Source organism: Entelurus aequoreus, linkage group LG14, assembly GCF_033978785.1.
Source record: "Entelurus aequoreus isolate RoL-2023_Sb linkage group LG14, RoL_Eaeq_v1.1, whole genome shotgun sequence".
In the NCBI taxonomy this organism is placed as follows: domain Eukaryota; kingdom Metazoa; phylum Chordata; class Actinopteri; order Syngnathiformes; family Syngnathidae; genus Entelurus; species Entelurus aequoreus.
In genome coordinates, this window is record NC_084744.1 from 15,225,108 (window position 1) to 15,245,144 (window position 20,037).

Consider the following 20,037-nt stretch of genomic DNA (forward strand, 5'->3'; position numbering starts at 1 on the left):
CACCACTATTTGAGGAAATACATTATGTTCCTTAAATAAGAATATTAAAAGTGTTGCTTTAAAGCTCACTCTTCTCTGGTGGGTTGAATCCGGGCTTCAGGCAGTTGAGGAACTCATCAAAGCTCAACTTCCAGTCGGCGTTGTCGTCGGACAGCTCGATTAGGGCGTCAACACACAGACTCCTAGATAGCAGGCATGCAAACGCAGACTTTTAAGTACTCGCTGCTACTTCAATAGCAGCACAACTTTGCATAATGATAAGAACTCAATGATTGTTCATTTAGATGGATTCATGTTCTAACAGTCCTCCAGGAAGACCTTCACTCGTATAGATTACATATGCCTGACTCAAGTTCACTGACCTTTTTTAAAATAGCACATAGTAAACATTAGCTCATGTAAGCATTACTACAGAAGAAAGTGTTATCTTGAAAAAAAACTTAAGAATGCTACCACAAGACTTATCTTTTACACATAAGTACACTAACCGAAGAAGCTTATTGCTCTCCTGGTCGACGTAGGACTGCATCTCAGTCGCCACCGACTCATTGTGTTGGATGAACTTGAGCAGCTCCGAGGAGTCCAACGTGGAATCGCCGTTGTCGTACGACTGCGCGGAAAAAAGACAGAATAGTGTGTCTGCGTCCATATTTACATATACGGTTACTTTGGGATGAATATGCACAGTTTATGAAGACACTTTGGGAGTTTGGAGCGACAACATTAGGTTGGGTGGAACTTAGAAACAAATATAGTCAGTTTTTGAATCAAATGCTAACAAACTGACTTGAAATACAGGGAATAGCATATATGCAATGTCTACTGCACCCATTCTCAAACTGATACTACTGCTGGTACGTGGGCTGCTATTAGTAGTATGGAGAAAAACCAGAGATTTTTTTTTTTTTTTAAATTCATAATTGGACTAATACAAATTTATTAACCAAAGCCACAAATTCATAGCAAAAGATGGTTGTACAGTACTTTAGTAATATTTTTGAGGTGTGTTTAATGTTGTGTGGTCACTAGCATCAGTGCTAAAATGAGCATTTTACCTACAGTGTATACAAAATGCTGCACGCTAAAAGAGGCGTCAATCTGGTATTTAGAAGCATATCGACGTCTGGAGTGACGTATACAATACTTGTCAGACAGTGACATTTGCTTCCAACACAACAGGGCCGAAGTAAGGAGTTTAAGGGGTAAAAATCCCAACCCCTGGACAACACTGTTATTACCTTGGAAAGTGAAATACTATCTAACAACATGATTCCCTCCAATTACGTTTCTTTGTTTATTAAAAACTGAAAAGCAGATAAAGCCATGCTTGTACCTTTGGCTATAAAACAGTAGTTTTGTCTACAATAAAGCAATATATGACCACAAAAATGTGACATTCTGCCATCAGAAGGGTCTGCCTCACATTACAAGGACATATTGTACCAGATTACCTTTATTTCACTAACAAGATCTTTTTCTGTATTTTTTGCTGCATAAAAAGTCAGTAATTTCCTATAATATCATATACAGTTTTTGAGTAATCAGTAAATGACTAACGGTACTTGAAACGCCCCTTTTCTATAGGCAGAGTCGATTTGCTCCCCCTCTGGTGTGATGTAATCTACAGAACTAGAGCCCCCCGGTGGCAAAAACTTGTACAACGTGTAATGTAGTAAAAAAATATATTTTCTTTTCTTTCTCTGTCCATGGGTATTTAGCTAATTTCTTCAAATTATGTGAGAAAATAACATGATTCAGGATGAATGTTCAACCAAAACACGTTTTATGCAATATGAGCATATACGGAAATGGCCTCCACGCTTTAGTCGATGATGTTAGCAGGCTGACACAGGCCAAAATGTGGCTGAAACTCAAAGTCTGTCATCAGTAAACGAGCCTAAAATGACTACTGTGTCTATTTTGGGGGGATTTTTATCTGTAGACATTGTTTTTCAGGTCTAAAACTATGACATAAGCATTAGTGTGGCCCTTCAATAAAAACATAATTAGAGTAGTGTATTGACGTGTGACAACGTATTCTTTCACCCCTCGCATGTAACTAGTTCTCTCTTATGTTGTACAGTATTAACAGTTCATGGGAGTGTGTATTACCAGGGGAAATCTTAACACGAGGACATTCAGTATTACGGATATACTACTATGAACAGGGGAAGCTCGACTAACGAACGCCTCTATACGTTTACATCATGCCAAATATGCCTCTGTGTGCAAACCATGTTTCCGCGTACGAACGATTCATTCAATGAATGCAGCTGAGATAGGCTCCTGCAACCCCCCGCCGCCCCAAAAGGGACGAGCGTTAGAAAATGGATGGATGGCATTCATTAATTCATTTTGCATTCTGCTTGAAGCCATCAGGGGCTGCCATTTTGATGACATCACTTCCTGTACACACGTGCACGGCCATTTTGAAGAGGTGGGTCCCCTACATCACATCCTGTTATCTGTACACACGGGTGCGGCCATTTGAAGAGCTTCAACCGCAAGCAGCACTTCTGACATGTTTATTCCCACAATTGTCATATATATAAAAATAATAATATATATATATTTATATTTGGTGCCTACTAAAATAGGGACTTTTATATAATGATAAATAAATAAATGGGTTATACTTGTATAGCGCTTTTCTACCTTCAAGGTACTCAAAGCGCTTTGACAGTATTTCCACATTTACACACACATTCGCACACTGATGGCGGGAGCTGCCATGCAAGGCGCTAACCAACAGCCGTCAGAGGCAAAGGGTGAAGTGTCTTGCCCAAGGACACAACGGACGTGACTAGGAAGGTAGAAGGTGGGAATTGAACCCCAGTAACCAGCAACACTCCGATTGCTGGCACAGCCACTCTACCAACTTCGCCATATATATGTTCTAGCCTCGACAAAAGTCCCTATTTTAGTAGGCACCATATATAGACACTAGTACAGTGTAACCTCGATTTACGAGCGTCATTAGTTATTGAACATGTTCGCAAACCATATATGGTGTCTACTAAAATTGGTTTTCGACTTTAGTCGAGGCGAGAACCAATTACTCATGTTTACATTGATTCTTATGGGGAACTCTACTTCAATATACAAACATTTCAGTTTGCGAACATGTTCAAGAACTAATTAAGTTTGTAAATCGAGATTACACTGTACTAGTACTAGAGTATTTTCAGTGAGTGACATCGCTAACTAGCGGTGCAGCATGCGCATTACACCATTGTTTATTTGTGGGAACGGAATTGTTTTAAAAATATGGCTTGTACGTGAACAAGTTAGCAGAAACAGTGAAGTTTGACACAAGTAATGCATAATAATGATAAGATTGTTCAAGGACACCTGGTGGGTGAATTGTCACACCTTAAAGTACTTGAGCAGGATGTCTGAGAAGTTGGAGCCCTTGACAAACCAGCCATCTGGGATCACCTCCGTTTGAAGCCACTGGATCACACGGCCTCTCAACTCGTTGCGGTCTGCGGCGTAGCACACCACTGCAGCAGAGAAAAAAAAAATTCTATAGGTCAACATGAATAATTTAACAAGCACAGTCTATATTGCTTGGTTGGTATTTGCGTGTTTTTATGTCTGTAAAAAACATCTCTCACCAGGGCTTGCAGCTGCCTGCTCGTTTTTCTTCTCTAAAGGATTCAAAGAGAGACAAGCTGATTAAAGCAACAACTGATTAAAAAAAATCTTGATTATAGATTGTGTTATATTGATGTACTAAAATGTGCTAAAGGTCTGCAAAGAAGACAACGTATGTGGCGTCTATGACCCGTCCCTCATGATTAGTCCTACTGTGCCAGATCTCAGATCAATGTTCAGGCCAACAGGATTGTCAATACGCTGACATTAGCAAGAGCAAGCAGTGCACTCAGGATAAGATGCTAATATCTTGAGAGTGTTCAAATGACAAAGGCACCGCATGAAGCTTTTAAACGACAGCGCACTCTGTTGGCGGGATTATTAGTTACATTATTACAAACAGTAGCAGAACCCCTTTGGTTGGACAATTGACTCCATAGGGAATCAACATATTCTTACAAAAAGTAAACACTGTAGGCTATAATAGCAGCGAAGCACACAATAGCACACAAGCTAAGCCTACATAAAAGGTGTCCTGTTGACACGTTGTCAATATAATCATGTACCAAATAATATTAAAAATTTTAAGAAGAAGCACACTATAAGGTATCCAGTAACAATACGTCCGCATCATTCTATTCGCTGTCACAAGCTTAATTAATTGAATCATTGTGACCACTAGGTGTCGGCAAAAAAACAATTACCACTACACTTCAACTTAAAAACAGCATAAATCCATTTCAAACAGTTAAAAATAAATAGGTTAGAGTTTTTCATGCCTACCAGTGTTCTGTGTTGGAGTAAGATTACTTGATCATGCCTTTACTAACATTCCACACAACAAAAAATAAAAGTGTATAATTAGTTCTAATATCGCATCAGATCAATATCGGGACACCCCTACACTAAATTATGTTTTTTAGGTAGTTTGGCTCCCAAGAAGGAGACACATTTCCTTATTTGGTTCTTCAGCAGAATAAGAGTGTGAAATACTCTTGTAATTTAATATTTTTCCCTCAAATTTTGGTTGGATTTCAAATTGTACAACTTCAAGGCCATAACAAAGAAGTTCTCTAATTAGATCATAGCCATTGAACTACGCTCTGACTATAGGAGACAACATCCTGATGTAGGTCTTTTTATTGTCAACTCCAAAATATGGCAGTTGCTGCATTTATTATAACGTATCATGAAAGGTCAGCATCCAGCAACTTTATCTATTTCTGCATGAACTTTAAAATATTGGTGGTTAAATGTTCCATGCTGTTGTTTCCAATGAACACACGACTGCTAAAAATGCTACTTTCCACTATGAGAACATTGGTTCGGTTGCTTTGTGCAATATACCTGTTAATTAATGAAAATTAGTGTGGCGAAGGAGAGTTTTTATTTTTCGCATCAAAGTTAAATAAAATTGACACCTGTATTAATTATGAATTTAATATCCTTACATACCCTGGCAGTGTCCATCATGGGCTACTTGGATCTTCAGTCCACTCAAACAGGCATCTCTGTGCAACTCGCAGTGGTTCCTGTAAGTCTTGCTATTGCTGCCACACACTGACCTCTTGTGAGGCTTGCAGCTCTAAGGAGGGAAGACAAAGGACAAGAAGAGGAAACTATGACACGGAAACTTTCTTTTACCAATGTTTGGTGTTTGAGTTGCCAGACCATTCATCCATCGCTCACCTCTATGCACAGACAGCTGGGCTCCCCTTTCTCATTGACGGCACACTCTCGACCAGCCCCGCAGAAGACATTGGCGCACACTTTGCTCTTGCTCTGCAGCTCCTGAAAAACAGCAAGGTTCTATCGTCATTTCAGACAGCAAACTAGTTGAGAGGGAATCAACAGCGCCTCTGCTGGTTACAGCCAAGTAGTGCTCTTAATTTTGACTCAATAAAATAAATTCTTTACATCTTTTACAACAAACAATATGGCAAATGTACCTATAAAATTGACTTAATTTAAATTTTACAGACATAATTCCAGTAACCATTGTCCTGGATTAACACGTTTCCATAATAGTGTAAGTAATGTTGGTATTGACAATATGGAACATTATCATCATTTGTTGTTATATGTGAAGGTTATCTTGATAGGTTACAGTCAGGAGATTGAGGGTTTTAGTCTCTGTGCGTTTTTTCTCTGATTACTTTGGCTTCCCCCCACATTCCAAATATATGCACATTAGTGAATGGTTATTTGTCTATACATGTATGTGCCCTGTGAGTGGCGGACAACCAGTCCCAGGAGTATACCACATTTCACCCAACCAGTGTCCTTGTTAGGACATGCTGTGTAAAAAATGGTTTGTCATAGGATGATGATAAATAATCTGTTCCATGGTAAAACTGTGGCCATCATAAAAACTTGATTAATTTTGCAGGCAATGCTTAACCGTCAACGTATATTAGTGACTTTTTTTTGTCCTTTGAGGTAAAGTATTGCTCTATTTTTGGTTATAAATTTGGTTGTTACTCTGAATGGAACAGTTTTCCCAGGGTTTTTGCATGTTTAATTTTAGTATTTTAATTTGAAATACTATAATATATCAACGATACACTGGGAAGTAGTTTTAGTTTAATAAAGTGGCTCAGGGATTACTTCATCAACTTCAGTCCTAAATTAAAAAAAATAGTCCTGCTTTTTTAATCTAAACCCTTTGAATGCCCATTTAATCCAACTTTGACAGTTTTTTTAGTCTGAAAATGTGCAAAAAATTAGTTATTCTCTATAAAAAAAAATGTTAAAGTGCTGAGGTACTGGTGTAAAGATCAGGTCTAAATTAACATTGGATGAGTGATAACATTTAATGTTGATGCATTGTTAAATTTTATGTAGGATTTGTTTCCAAACTTTATTAAAGTTTAGTATAATGGGGACAAAAAAAGTCTCAATTAATTACCATTTTAATTCAAATGTTTAACCTTACAGTCATTACACAATGCAGTATATATTTTCTAATAGCAGGGTTTCGTTTAGGAGAAAAAGAGTACATTTTGACATACAGGTATTTACTGTATGGAATTGGATGGAACAATTTTGGTCAAAAGTTTCTCAGAACAAAATATGAATCCAAACATGTTTTCTACAATCTTTCTACAAGACTTTTTTGCCCTTTAGCTACTCTTTTGCTATTAAATCAAGTAATCACCAGAGGGTTAAAGTAACTCTCTCAAAGTAAAAAAAAGAAGTTAAACAAACTGCTAATAGCTTAGTGTCTAATCCATACACTAATCTTGATAAATATCAATTGTCATAAAAGTTTTTTAAAAAGTGCCATTTTATGTCGCATAAAGCATGGCAATGAACATTTCTGTAACTTTCAAGACCAACATATTCACATTACACACATTCTTCAAGTTAAAAGTACTGAAACCCTTTTTTCCCCAAAATAATTTGTCATGACAAATTTCCTGACAAATTCCCACAGTCAGAAAAAAAATCACCTCTACTAAAACCACTATGAAACCGTGCCGAGTCATTTGGAATTTCCTCCTCTAGGTGGCGATACATCACATGACATTAAATCAGATGCTTAAACTTAAGACTCAGATCAGCCATTCCCATTCTTATATCTGCACTTTAGGGAGTAAACAAAACAAGATGAGCAAACCAAATCCTATTATTAATTTGTCCTCCCCATTCAAGCATCTATGAGCTCATTCTTTCTCCGTCTTTTGTGGCGTTCCCCACAGCAAAAAGTCGAGCAAACGGCCACAGACCCTCTTTATGACCCTCATTACCTCCTCCTTTCTCCATCTGTATGCCTTTGTGTGTCTATGCGTCAGTGTACTGGAGTGTATATACGTGTGTGTCTCCACATCTGGCTTGTGTGTTTTTCTTTGGGCCTGTTCCCATGCTTTGTGAAATCGCCCCCAACCCCCCCTAAAGGCGCTGCTTCCTGTAATGTAATGAAGGCAGAAAAAGTTAGGCCGTCCCGTGCATGAGCGCACGTGAGCTGGCGTCCACATCAAGAATCTGGTATGCAGACTCAAACAAGGGCTGGATTCTTGTTCGCCAATAACTGAATGTAACAAGGTGAAGGTAGTGAAAGTCACATGTGAAAAAAAGTGACCTCAAAACCGGGCTTGAGGGAGAATATGGTGGCTCACAGTTCAATTCCATGCATGATTACATGTGGGCGAAGTTTGGTTGGGGGAAAATGTTCAAAGTGACCCCTTTGGCAACTTAAAAAGAAAAAGAAAAAAAAGAAATGAATTCTGCATGAGCTAGGTAGATTACTGCAGTGGCGTTCTGTTCATCCATGACTCACCAGGCACAACCGGCAGACAACATGACATTTAGATAATGAATGCCTTTACCTCACTGTCGATTCCATTTGGTTGTTGCTATGGTGAGAGCGAGTACAGACGAGTGCCAATCAACGAGGTGTAACGGTCGAGCCACATAAGTTGAGAGCAGAGCAGAGCGTTTGTTCTGATGGTCGTTGACTCTCTGACCCTTCAAGGCGTACAGGAAGTACGTCGAAACATTGCCACTGTCCTGAATCATGCAGTAGAATTCTGAGTAGGTTTATATTGTCAGATTATCTGAGTTATTGTGCAGAAATATGGGGAAATAACTACAAATGTGCACTACATTCGCTAACCGTGTTACAAAAAAGATCAGTTAGAATAATACATAATGTTGGATACAGAGAACATACAAACTCTTTATTTACTAAGTCAAAAATATTAAAGTTTGGTGATTTGGTAAAATTGCAAACAGCTAAAATGATGTACAAAGCAAACTATAACCTGCTACCAAAGAATGTACAACAATTCTTCTCAACTAAAGAGGAGAAATATAAACTTACAGGAAAAAACAATTTAAAACATTTATATGCACGTACAACACTTAAAACTTTTAGCATATCAGTATGTGGAATCAAATTATGGAATGGATTAAGTAAAGAAGTTAAAAATTGTACTGATATGATCCAGTTTAAGAGGTTGTTCAAAATAATAGTGCTTACAAAGTACAAAGAAGAAGAATTATGAGAAATACTTCTATCCTTATTAAAAATAAGATATTCTTCATCTCAGTATGTTAATAATGACTGAATTAATTAATTACATATTATAAAACTGTTGTGTATACTAATTCATAGATGTTATTTTATTATATAAAAAGGTCAGTAAATTATTCTATATCATTGTAAACGCTTTGAAGTGGGAAAGGGGTAGGATTAAATAAGCTTTGCTTCTTCCTACTCCTTTTCGGGCATGATGTAAAATGAAATGATATGAAATTGTGTGATGTATTAAGATGTAAGTGTGTTCATGTTCGAAATAAACTAAACTAAAGAAAGAAAGTTAATGCCTTAACAACAACAACAAAAAACAACAAAAAGCTAAGTTGAGACTAGAAACATTTGATGTATTTTTCCCATAAGAAATTATTTAAATGGAATTAATCAGTTCCAGGGTCAAACTGTTGCTATCATAAACTCTAATTATACATGTATCCATGATTGACTATTTTTATTAACTTGTGTTTGACTAACAAACAAATTGATTACGAGAGGTTGCAGAAATGACTGATTCTTCGATACATCACGACTTGGGGCCGATTCATTAACCAATGGACAAATGTCCAAACATTGATTATTTACATATGATAAATAAAGTAATACAGACGGTTCTAAAGTGTGGCATTAGAAAAAAAAAAAGGAAATTGGCAAGTATCGGTAGATTAATAAATAAGTCAGTAGAGACAGTAATATCCACACTGTATGGCAACACGTCGGTCAGCCATTGATATGAATGTGGTAGACGACACGTGTTTAAGCCGCACATTTATGGAGATGGGGGCCAAAGTGTGTGAACATTCTTGGTTTAAGAAGGCACAAAAGAAATTTATCAAGGATGCCTGCTCGCCAAGTAGGGACTTTTATTTATTTTTACTATTTATTATTTATTGTTTCACTTAGCAGGCAGGACACATCTAGTAAATATACTGTACATATAAAGTTAAAGTTAAAGTACCCATGATTGTCACACACACACTAGGTGTATATTTATATGAATATATATATATATATATATATATATATATATATATATATATATATATATATATATATATATATAAATATGTATATATATGTATATATATATATATATACCGTATATATATATATACAGTATATATATATAAAAATATATATGTATGTATGTGTGCACTAAATCCAAAAACCAAACACGCATGATGCAATACTGCATACATCAGTAGCCAAAGGAGGAGCCTTGTAGACATATCAATAATATTAATAATAATTACATGTAATACATTTAGAATATATTTATATATAATATACCATATAATAATAATATACAATATAATAAAAATATACAATATAATAATTAAATATGTATAAATAATCGATTTATAATCGAATGGCAGCCCCTGAATCGTAATTTTAATCGAATCGTGAGGTGCCCAAAGATTGCCACATCTACTAATTACTGCTTGTGCTTGAGAGGCGAGTCTCTTCACATAATGGCATTAAAACGTAGCTCCAGGTGTACATTTTATGACACATTAGCCACACTGTACTGAGCAGCCAGGACACAAAGGTGCCGCCACAAAGGACGCAATAAGTTCCATTTCCGGTTCTGTAGTTTTTATCATATATTTCCTCTTTTTACCATCACTGGTGTGTATCCTTTGTTGGGGACGTCCCAGAAATAATAAGAATATGCAAAATGGGTGAAAAACTTCAAACGATTTGGATTTGTTTGATATTAAAAACAAAAATGAATTGTTTAATTTTAGAGATTAAATTGTATTTGGTCCAATGTCCAATGCTACTACATCAGGGGCCTTAGCCCATATTTTTGGACCCCTTCTTAAACTTAATTGTAATTGCTGGCAGCGCACCCTGTGTGGCTAATAAATACATATAATATCACAATGTTCAATCCCACTAACTACAATAAGATGCAAACCAAAAATTTCAGCACAACAGTTGGGTAACACCAAGAGCAACTTGCGTTAAGAAAGCTGAAGTGTTGACAAACGTGGTTAAAACGTGATTGTAAAATGAATACTTTGTGCAACCCAACCTTATCCAGACTCTACCTCTAGCAGCCCAAAGGTAAATTGAGTTTGAGACCTCTGTGGGACATAAATAAGATATAAAACAATACAAATCAATTGAAATTTTTCAGTGCCAATGCTTGTTTCAGCATCAGAACATTTCTTTCTATAAGGCCAACATTTGTCATAACCGACAAAATGTATTGATTGAAGTGTTAAGGCTCAAAAATGGGATTTATCTATATCTATCCATCCATCCATTTTATACAGCAGGGGTGCCCAAACATTTTGCCTCTAGAAGCCAAAGAGAAAATGTGCCAATGAATGGGCTGCAGGCCAAACACAATTTTAAACGTATCACGGCACCATGAGGGAGGAGTTTAGCCACATACCGTCATGTATAAGGTAGTGAAGATCATCATGTTTGATAGATGGCAACTCCTTAGGCTTGTGTACATGCAAATGATTGTGTGAGCTTGAAAGAGGTCAGCATGAATATGTATTACATTAGGGAAGCCCCCCATGGTGGGACAACTGAAATGACTTGGGGCCTGTTGTAGCGAAATAACAGACTCCCTAAAAATTGTATGACAGTCTCAAGTTTCAAGCACCAAAACCAGTACATGTTTTGGTATTGTGTGCACATGAAAATTCAGTCAAAGGTTTTTGAAATTAAAAATCTTCAACCCACTCTTTCCCTCTGCGTGAATGTTCCACTTTGACATGAATCATTGCATTAAGCTGATTTTTTTTCTCTCCAATTAAAAATAAATCACGTTGAATCCTAAGAGATTAGGCCACTCCCACCCCAGCCTATCGTGCACATTATTAATATGCATACAGATATTAGCTTTCTCCCTTTCCTTCCTGTGCGAGAGGTCTGACGCAACGAAAAGGCTTTTGAGAGGATTGGTCGATTAAAATGATTTTTCTCTCCAAGAGCACCGTCTGCACTCAAATCTGCAGCACTTCAGGTCGGATTTGTCTTGCCACCTCCTTTTATTGCCAGTTTCTGGTCCTTCTAGGGTTGTGGGAGCCACTGTGGCGAGACCAGCTTTAATGGAGGCAAAGTAAAACAAGGATGGAATGCAGGAAAAAAAAAATGAGATTGGTAACGATAAAGCTAATAGAATTCTCTTTCTGTCATGTTTGTACTGCTGAGATTGATATCAAATGTATTTTTTAATATTTTATTTGCTAATAAGGAGGCAATCATTAAAATAGCAACACTTAATAATGGCAACATGGTGGTGGTGTGTTGTGTAAATACTGTCTATGCAGAGGTGTGTGTATCTCAGTGATGCCCCGGTGAGTTAAAAGGTCAATCAATGACTTTCTACTTTGGATGTCACTCCACAGCCAATTGGGATCAATCCCTGTGAGCGTCCGACGCCTCATTAGCATGAAGGAAATAGATCTATGTGGAACGCGGGACTGCGAACGTGATCCCGAATGGCAAATGGACAACAAGATAAGCAGCACCCAATATAAGAAGCGCTTTCATCATTTCAGTATGCAATCCAGTACCAGAGGCCATCTATATTCCTGCTCAAGAGCTTGTGATTCACCACTAAACTCAGCTTGGAGGCGGAAGTGTCAGCAGAACTGGATGGCATTGGATTAAAAAAAAGGAGGGTTTTTTTTTTATTCCATATTTTACACAGAGGCTCCATCATTTTGTTGCTTGGACTGATGACCTACATAGGCAACAGGAATATAATCTAATGGAATGAAGACAAATGTAGACAAAGCAGTAAGACCGGGGTGTAGTCGGCATTTGTTGTTTTTCGGTTAACTTCTTTTTACACTGCGCACACTCGCCAAAGCAAGATTAATTAGCTGAAATGAGGGTAAAAATAATTTTTTTACTACGTTAGATCAATTTGCATATTTTAGTAATATCTCAAAAAATCTGAGCTATATTACTTCAATTAAGCAACATAATCTGCCAAGAAAAAAGACACATTTAAGTTGACTTTCAAGTAAAATATTGTTTGGCAGGTCAAATTGTCTTTTTATTTTTTAATTTTGTTTTATTAAATCAACATAAAAAACACAAGATACACTTACAACCAGTGCACCAACCCAAAAAACCTCCCTCCCCCATCCACACTCATTCACACAAAAGGGGCTGTCTCTTTCCGTTATTAAACTTCTGGTTCCTACAATATAGAACAATACAGTCTGCAAGGGATACAGTCCTTGAAGCACACATGATTGATTGTGTGTGCTGCTGGTCCACTAACATTTTCAATAATTACTATTTTTTATGTAATTGGTGTTATATTGTTTTACTTTCTTTTTTATTCAAGAAAAAGTTTTTGATTTATTTATCTTATTTTTTTTTTTTTAAAAAGGACCTCATCTTCACTAGACCAGGTTGTCAATGAAATCAGATTATTCAAAAGGGTTCTTAAAACCAGGTCCAGCTCAGATTATGTCCAGGTCGGGCTCAGCAACACAAACCTTCACCTATGTACACTGAAAACCAGGGAACACAACAGATTGCATAAAATCCACAAACAAAATTACCTTTTTAAAAATAAGCACCCATGTACAGTCCAGATCACGTCCAAGTGGGACTCAGCAACACACACCTTCATTTATGTACACTTAAATTAGGGAACACAACAACAGATTGCATATCATATATAAACAAAATTACATTTTCAAAATAAGCCTTTGAGGACTTCCCATCTTTTTTTATGTTTTAAATTGTCTTGTTTTGTTGTCAGTTTATTTGAAAAATTATGGAATAGTATATATACGGTATGATATCAAGGTATATATCATAAAATAACATAAAAATATCTACTTTACTCTATTTACGTCTTGGCTGTGGGTCACTTTTGCAACACTTATTCGAAAAGAATAAAGTGTCAAATGTGAATCGTGAGACCTTAGCATAATTAATTCAACATTGAGCTCAGTTCAACAAGCATTAGACTGACTCAGCATGGGTGTTGCATTGTCTTTGGCTTTTTTGTGATATTTATTCCCAAAGACGTGGCAGCCTCAACAAGGGCAGTTAAGAGAAAAATTACTTGCAGTGGACTCAAAGTAGGGTTGCCCGATATAGACGATATATGATATAAATTATATACATTTGGCCGACGTTAGAACTTTTAATACTATTGTATTATTTATTGCTAGCAGCTGACGTCACTCCACAGTGCAAAGTCACTTCTAACAATCCTCGCCTCCATGGTGACAAATCAACTTTGTTTCTACAAATATCTTCCTTGGAGAACTAGGAATAGCTAAACATGCTCCACTACATACCGTAGGAGGATATGCTAACTGCTAACCGCAAACTAACCGCTAACCGCAAACTACAGCTCTTGAAACAAAGGTGGACGGAATGATAGAAATGTCAACAGTAACAATTACAAGTAGTATACCACAATGGTTAGATCTTTTTTTTCTTACCATCAAAAAATATTTTGTCATTTTTGTTATTGTTTACAAACTCAGTAAATGATAAAATATATAATGCAATAATATATTTTCACACCGCCATCTTGTGATTATGTCTGATTATAATTTTGATCAAAAATCATTCAATGATGTTGAAAATTTTAAGTACACGTATCAGTATTGCCAATACTGCTCCTGTAACTACTTGGTATTGGATCAATACTAAAATTTGTAGTAACACCCAAAACTAAGATAAAGTATCCAGACAACAGAAGAACATGTGTTTATTACATTTTAACAAAAGCGTAGATAGAAATATGTTATAAGTAACCAGATATTAACTGTAAAAAACAAGTAAAATAATGATAGTTCTGAGAAAATAATACAACCGGTAATGACGTAATATATTACTGCAATGTCAGCAGCCAAATTAGGAGTCTTTGTAACCTATTTTAAAATGGTTATACTATCATTTATATACTAAATAATATATTGTGATATATATCGTTATCACAGGAGGATTCAATATTTCTCATGCTTAATTTAAAACTGTAAAATTGGAGCTTTGTCACTTGGTATCAAATTCAAGTTAGATTGTTTTGCCTATTTTTTTTGTTTTATAGCGGAAAATAGTCAGTACGAAAGTCGGTACTTATAAATTTTGTTTAAAAATTGTAAGAAGCAATGTTTTTTTATCTTCGCAAAAGAAAATTAGATAATTTGACAAGTTTGGCAAATCAAATGTTATTGTTGTTTTAAGTAATATAACTCAAATGTTAGCACACATTACTTAAAACAAAGGGAAATCAGTTTAACAAAGAATGTGCATGGTAAGAAAAAGTATCTCATAACTTTAAAATAAGTATGTTTGACTATGATTGCTTAGATTTTGCAACGTCCACTTTGTGCGTGTTGCCTCCTAATAATAACAATGTAATTTGTTTTATAGTCCGATGACAGCCAACGATGTTATCAAGTTCGTTAAAGGCCTACTGAAATGAATTTTTTTTATTTAAACGGGGATAGCAGATCTATTCTATGTGTCATACTTGATCATTTCGCGATATTGCCATATTTTTGCTGAAAGGATTTAGTATAGAACAACGACGATAAAGATTGCAACTTTTGGTATCTGATAAAAAAAAGGCTTGCCCCTACCGGAAGTAGCGTGACGTAGTTAATTGAACATATACGCAAAGTTCCCTATTGTTTACAATGATGGCCGCATGAAGTGAGAGAGATTCGGACCGAGAAAGCGACAATTTCCCCATTAATTTGAGCGAGGATGAAAGATTTGTGGATGAGTAAAGTGCAAGTGAAGGACTAGTGGGGAGTTGAAGCTATTCAGATAGGGAAGATGCTGTGAGAGCCGGGGGTGACCTGATATTCAGCTGGGAATGACTACAACAGTAAATAAACACAAGACATATATATACTCTATTAGCCACAACACAACCAGGCTTATATTTAATATGCCACAAATTAATCCTGCATAAAAACACCTACGTGATTGTTATGCTAGCTCCTAGCTCCTCTGCTAGCTCCTAGCTTCATAGAACACGCCAATACAATTCAAACACCTGATCAACACACACAATCACTCAGCCCAAAAGACCGTTCACCTAACGGTTTAAAAATATATGAGCTTTATGAACCTTGGGTTAGGTCCTAACCCAAGGTTCATAAAGTTTATATATTTTTAAAAAGTTACGTACGTGACGCGCACATACGGTCAAGCTATCAAATGTTTAGCAGCCAAGGCTGCATACTCATGGTACCTGATATTCAGCTGGGAATGACTACAACAGTAAATAAACACAAGACATATATATACTCTATTAGCCACAACACAACCAGGCTTATATTTAATATGCCACAAATTAATCCTGCATAAAAACACCTACGTGTTTGTTATGCTAGCTCCTATGCTAGCTCCTAGCTCCATAGAACACGCCAATACAATTCAAACACCTGATCAACACACACAATCACTCAGCCCAAAAGACCGTTCACCTAACCCAAGGTTCATAAAGCTCATATATTTTTAAAAAGTTACGTATGTGACGCGCACGTACGGTCAAGCTATCAAATGTTTAGCAGCCAAGGCTGCATACTCACGGTACCTGGTATTCAGCTGGGAATGACTAAAACAGTAAATAAACACAAGACATATATTTACTCTATTAGCCACAACACAACCAGGCTTATATTTAATATGACACAAATTAATCCTGCATAAAAACACCTACGTCTTTGTTATGCTAACTCCTAGCTCCTATGCTAGCTCCTAGCTCCATAGAACACGCCAATACAATTCAAACACCTGATCAACACACACAATCACTCAGCCCAAAAGACCGTTCACCTAACCCAAGGTTCATAAAGCTTATATATTTTAAAAAAGTTACGTACATATGCAAAAAAAAGTTGCGCACATACGGTGAAGCGATCAAATGTTTAGAAGCCAAAGCTGCATACTCACAGTAGCACGTCTGCATCTTTGTCATCCAAATCGTAATCCTGGTAAGAGTCTGTGTTGTCCCAGTTCTCTACAGGCGTCTGTGTATCGAAGTCAAAAGTCCTCCTGGTTAGAGTCTCTGTTATCCGAGTTCTTCCATCTTGACTGCATCTTTCGGGAATGTAAACAAAGAAGCGCCGGCTGTGTACTGTTGTTGCTGACTTCGTTCGAAAAATACGTCCATTTCGCACCGACAACTTTCTTCTTTGCTTGCTCAGCTTCTTTCTCCATAATGCAATGAACATGATTGCAACAGATTCACGAACACAGATGTCCAGAATACTGTGGAATTATGAAATGAAAACAGAGCTTTTTCGTATTGGCTTCAATGTGGAAGGCATACCTGTGTTCCCCGGGCTACGTCACGTGCATACGTCATCCTCAGAGGCGTTTCGAACCGGAAGTTTAGCGGCAAATTTAAAATGTCACTTTATAAGTTAACCCGGCCGTATTGGCATGTGTTATAATGTTAAGATTTCATCATTGATATATAAACTATCAGACTGCGTGGTCGGTAGTAGTGGGTTTTAGTAGGCCTTTAAACAACTGACTGTACAGTGAAATAACAACTTGGTAATGAAAACACTGTTCAGGACGCAAAAAAAAACCATCTGTCTGAATTCGAATGTCAAAATTGTGTCAAAACCTAAAGAAAAAAGAGACTGGTGCCTCTCCAAGAGCAAAACAAACACAATGCTGTTTTATCATTGTCTTTTAAAGGGGAACTACACTTTTATTTTTATTTCCCTTATCGTTCACAATCGTAATGAGAGACAAGTGGACAAAAGTTTTTTTTTCTAATTTGTAGAAAATTGTCTCATTCTTGGTGGCTGGCAATGCCAATAGTGGGAGCAATCCTTTCTGCCTCCAAATCACTTTAAAATGTATCCAAAACCTGCCAACGATACTTCAATTACGTTCCGTAATCTGTACAACAAACCAAGGTGTAGTGACATTGTTATTGGAAGAGCGAAACCTGAGGAAATATTTTTCTAGCGTAGTAACACGTTGTCTTGTTGCGGCATACTATGGCATTAGCTGTAAGATAGCTACGGCCAGAGGTAAGCTAGCTACTGCAAGTGATAAACTGGCTTTTGCGTCAGTAGCTGAATGGCTTTTGAGTTTGTAATGCACAACACAACGCGATAGGACACCAATCTGCACTGACTGAAAAACATGAACATTCATATTACAGTATCTGTAAAGTATTAGCCCACATGTCATGTTTTGTTTGTACACAGCTAGCTCAACACATATGTACTGTAATTGTAATAACAAGCATGAGGTGCTGCATGTATCATGATCAATACTATAGTGACTCACTCGATGTCTAGTTGTCTGTTTGGTCCAGCTGGCTGGGTAAGTTTTTTGGGTAAGCACTCCATATATGTTGGCCTAGCTTGGGTCCAACTTCCACGGTTATACTGGCAAGTCACACCGACCTCACTCTCTCGGCTTCCATCAGCTTCAACGTTTCACCCTCTGTTCATGCTCACTTCTATAACCAGCAGTTCATTCTCTGTATATTCAGGTTTAAAAAGATAGGGTTGTGATTTCTTATTTGTCCAAAAATAGTCGTCTTCCTAGTCGTTGTCTGTTACCAAGTCTGCCATGATTAAAAGACACTCGTGTTTGTGTACGGAAGTAGGAACACGCATTTGTTGCCGGAAGTCAGAAGTGCGCTGTTATGGAAACAGAAATAAATGCGTTGAGGAAAGAACTTCCGGTAATGCACAAAATGATCAAAATACGGTAAATATTGAACATATTACATATTGTTAGGAACGTGTCTGTTACTACATTGTATAGAGACTTTCAGTGTGTATATAAAACGTTGCTGGAGGGTTTCAAGTTGTTTTAGAGGGCTTTGAAGGCTACAACGGTGACTCCCATTAGCCGCATCTTTCAAGTTTTATTTTTTAATCATCTTTAAAATTATAAAATAAAGATGTGTGTTGTTGTCTCTCATAATGACTATGAACGATAGGCAAAATTCCAAAAAGTGCAGTTCCCCTAAATTATTCTATCTGTAAATGTAATTTTTTTTCTTTGTTGTTTTTATCATTATCTTTTAAATATTTAATGTGTATATTGTAATGTGTCCTTGAGTTTTTTGAAAGGCGCTTGCTTGTAAATTAAATGTACTAATATTATTATTATTATTAATAATGATAATTATTATTATCATTATTATTATTATTATTATTAAGGCCCTCAGTCTGACACATGAACATTAACCTCAGAATGTGTCCAACTCTTTAAAATTTTACAGTTGGAGGAAATGAGGGCAGTAGAGAAAAGTTGATAGGGAGAGAAGGGGAGTACATTCCTGAGCTGTTGTCTCAGTTGGGGTCTGACCAGGTTCATCTTGAGCCAAAATCTCCTTAGTATCTAGGTCAGAGTACTGCCCCTAATATCCCCGTCACCAGAAATTCCTGCTTTTTCTTTATTCATTCCTTCGCCACTTTTTTCTCAGTTAGAAAAACTTCTCTTTAGAGTTACATCTCACTTCTCCTCTCTAAAACTCAACCCAAGAAATATGATACACTCTTGCTAAGTATGAACCAGTTTCCCCGCTGTAAAATATATGCAACCTTGTGCCTAAGTCCCAATGCGCCGGGAGAAGCATCACAAGCAAGCAACTTTTTATCTGTTATGGACCGAATCGTTGAAGCTGTAGGATGTGCCCTTAATAATTAAAGCACCGCTAGATGTTGTGTACTTTCTGAATCAATTTTTTCTACAGTGCATTTTAAAGCCCAGCTCAGTTCTTGTGCAGATGACAAAGGATGAAGCTAGTGCTCAGAATTGCACTATATAGCCACAAAATTACTTAAAAAACACCTTTTCAACTGAGAGGTCTGCTGGCTTGTTTTTTTAATGTGCAGTAAAACCAGATTTGGTGGGGTATATCCTTGAAATATTAAGGACTTAAAGTACCCTATTATCTAGTATTTTTCAACTTTAAAAAAACAAAAAAAACCATCTCAGAGGTCCCACAATAGTATATTGGAACTAGGATTTAAAAATGCTTTTAGTAAGCCCCCAATTTGTTTCTGTAGCCAAAATGCTGATGAGCTGTGTATTAAAGAAGTCCTATTGTCCATTTTATCCTCTTTTTACATATTCACTGTAACCCTGCACTTGTCCAATGTAATATATTCCATATATCACATACAATAACATAACATTAAAAGGGACCTATAAGGAATTGTGTCTTTTCGGACTAATAATTGTTGTTACAATGTTGGATATTTGTTTCAACAATGCCAAAGCGACACATTCTATATAGTATAACTATATAGACAAGGTTCTATATAGTTTTTAATGCCTCTGTTTGCAGAGTTTTGCTGTCTGGCGAAGTTGTGACATCACAGAGAGGTGGACATACTTACTGCATTTGGACATTAATTCAAACTCTCAGTCAGAGGGGGAAGAGCTCCTCCCCCTCCGCTTCA

General features: G+C 36.7%; 1 protein-coding gene across 1 annotated transcript in view; it reads right to left on the reverse strand.

The window, feature by feature from the left end:
- LOC133664440 (follistatin-related protein 1-like) overlaps positions 1 to 20,037 on the reverse strand; it is a 47,459-nt gene that overhangs the window by 11,726 nt on the left and 15,696 nt on the right. Inside the window, exons 3-8 of the mRNA XM_062069072.1 lie at positions 5,287 to 5,388; positions 5,053 to 5,182; positions 3,618 to 3,650; positions 3,373 to 3,503; positions 489 to 610; positions 70 to 182 (exon numbers count right to left, since the gene is read on the reverse strand). Coding sequence (XP_061925056.1) covers positions 70 to 182; positions 489 to 610; positions 3,373 to 3,503; positions 3,618 to 3,650; positions 5,053 to 5,182; positions 5,287 to 5,388 — 631 coding nt within the window. The remainder of the gene's footprint in view (positions 1 to 69; positions 183 to 488; positions 611 to 3,372; positions 3,504 to 3,617; positions 3,651 to 5,052; positions 5,183 to 5,286; positions 5,389 to 20,037) is intronic.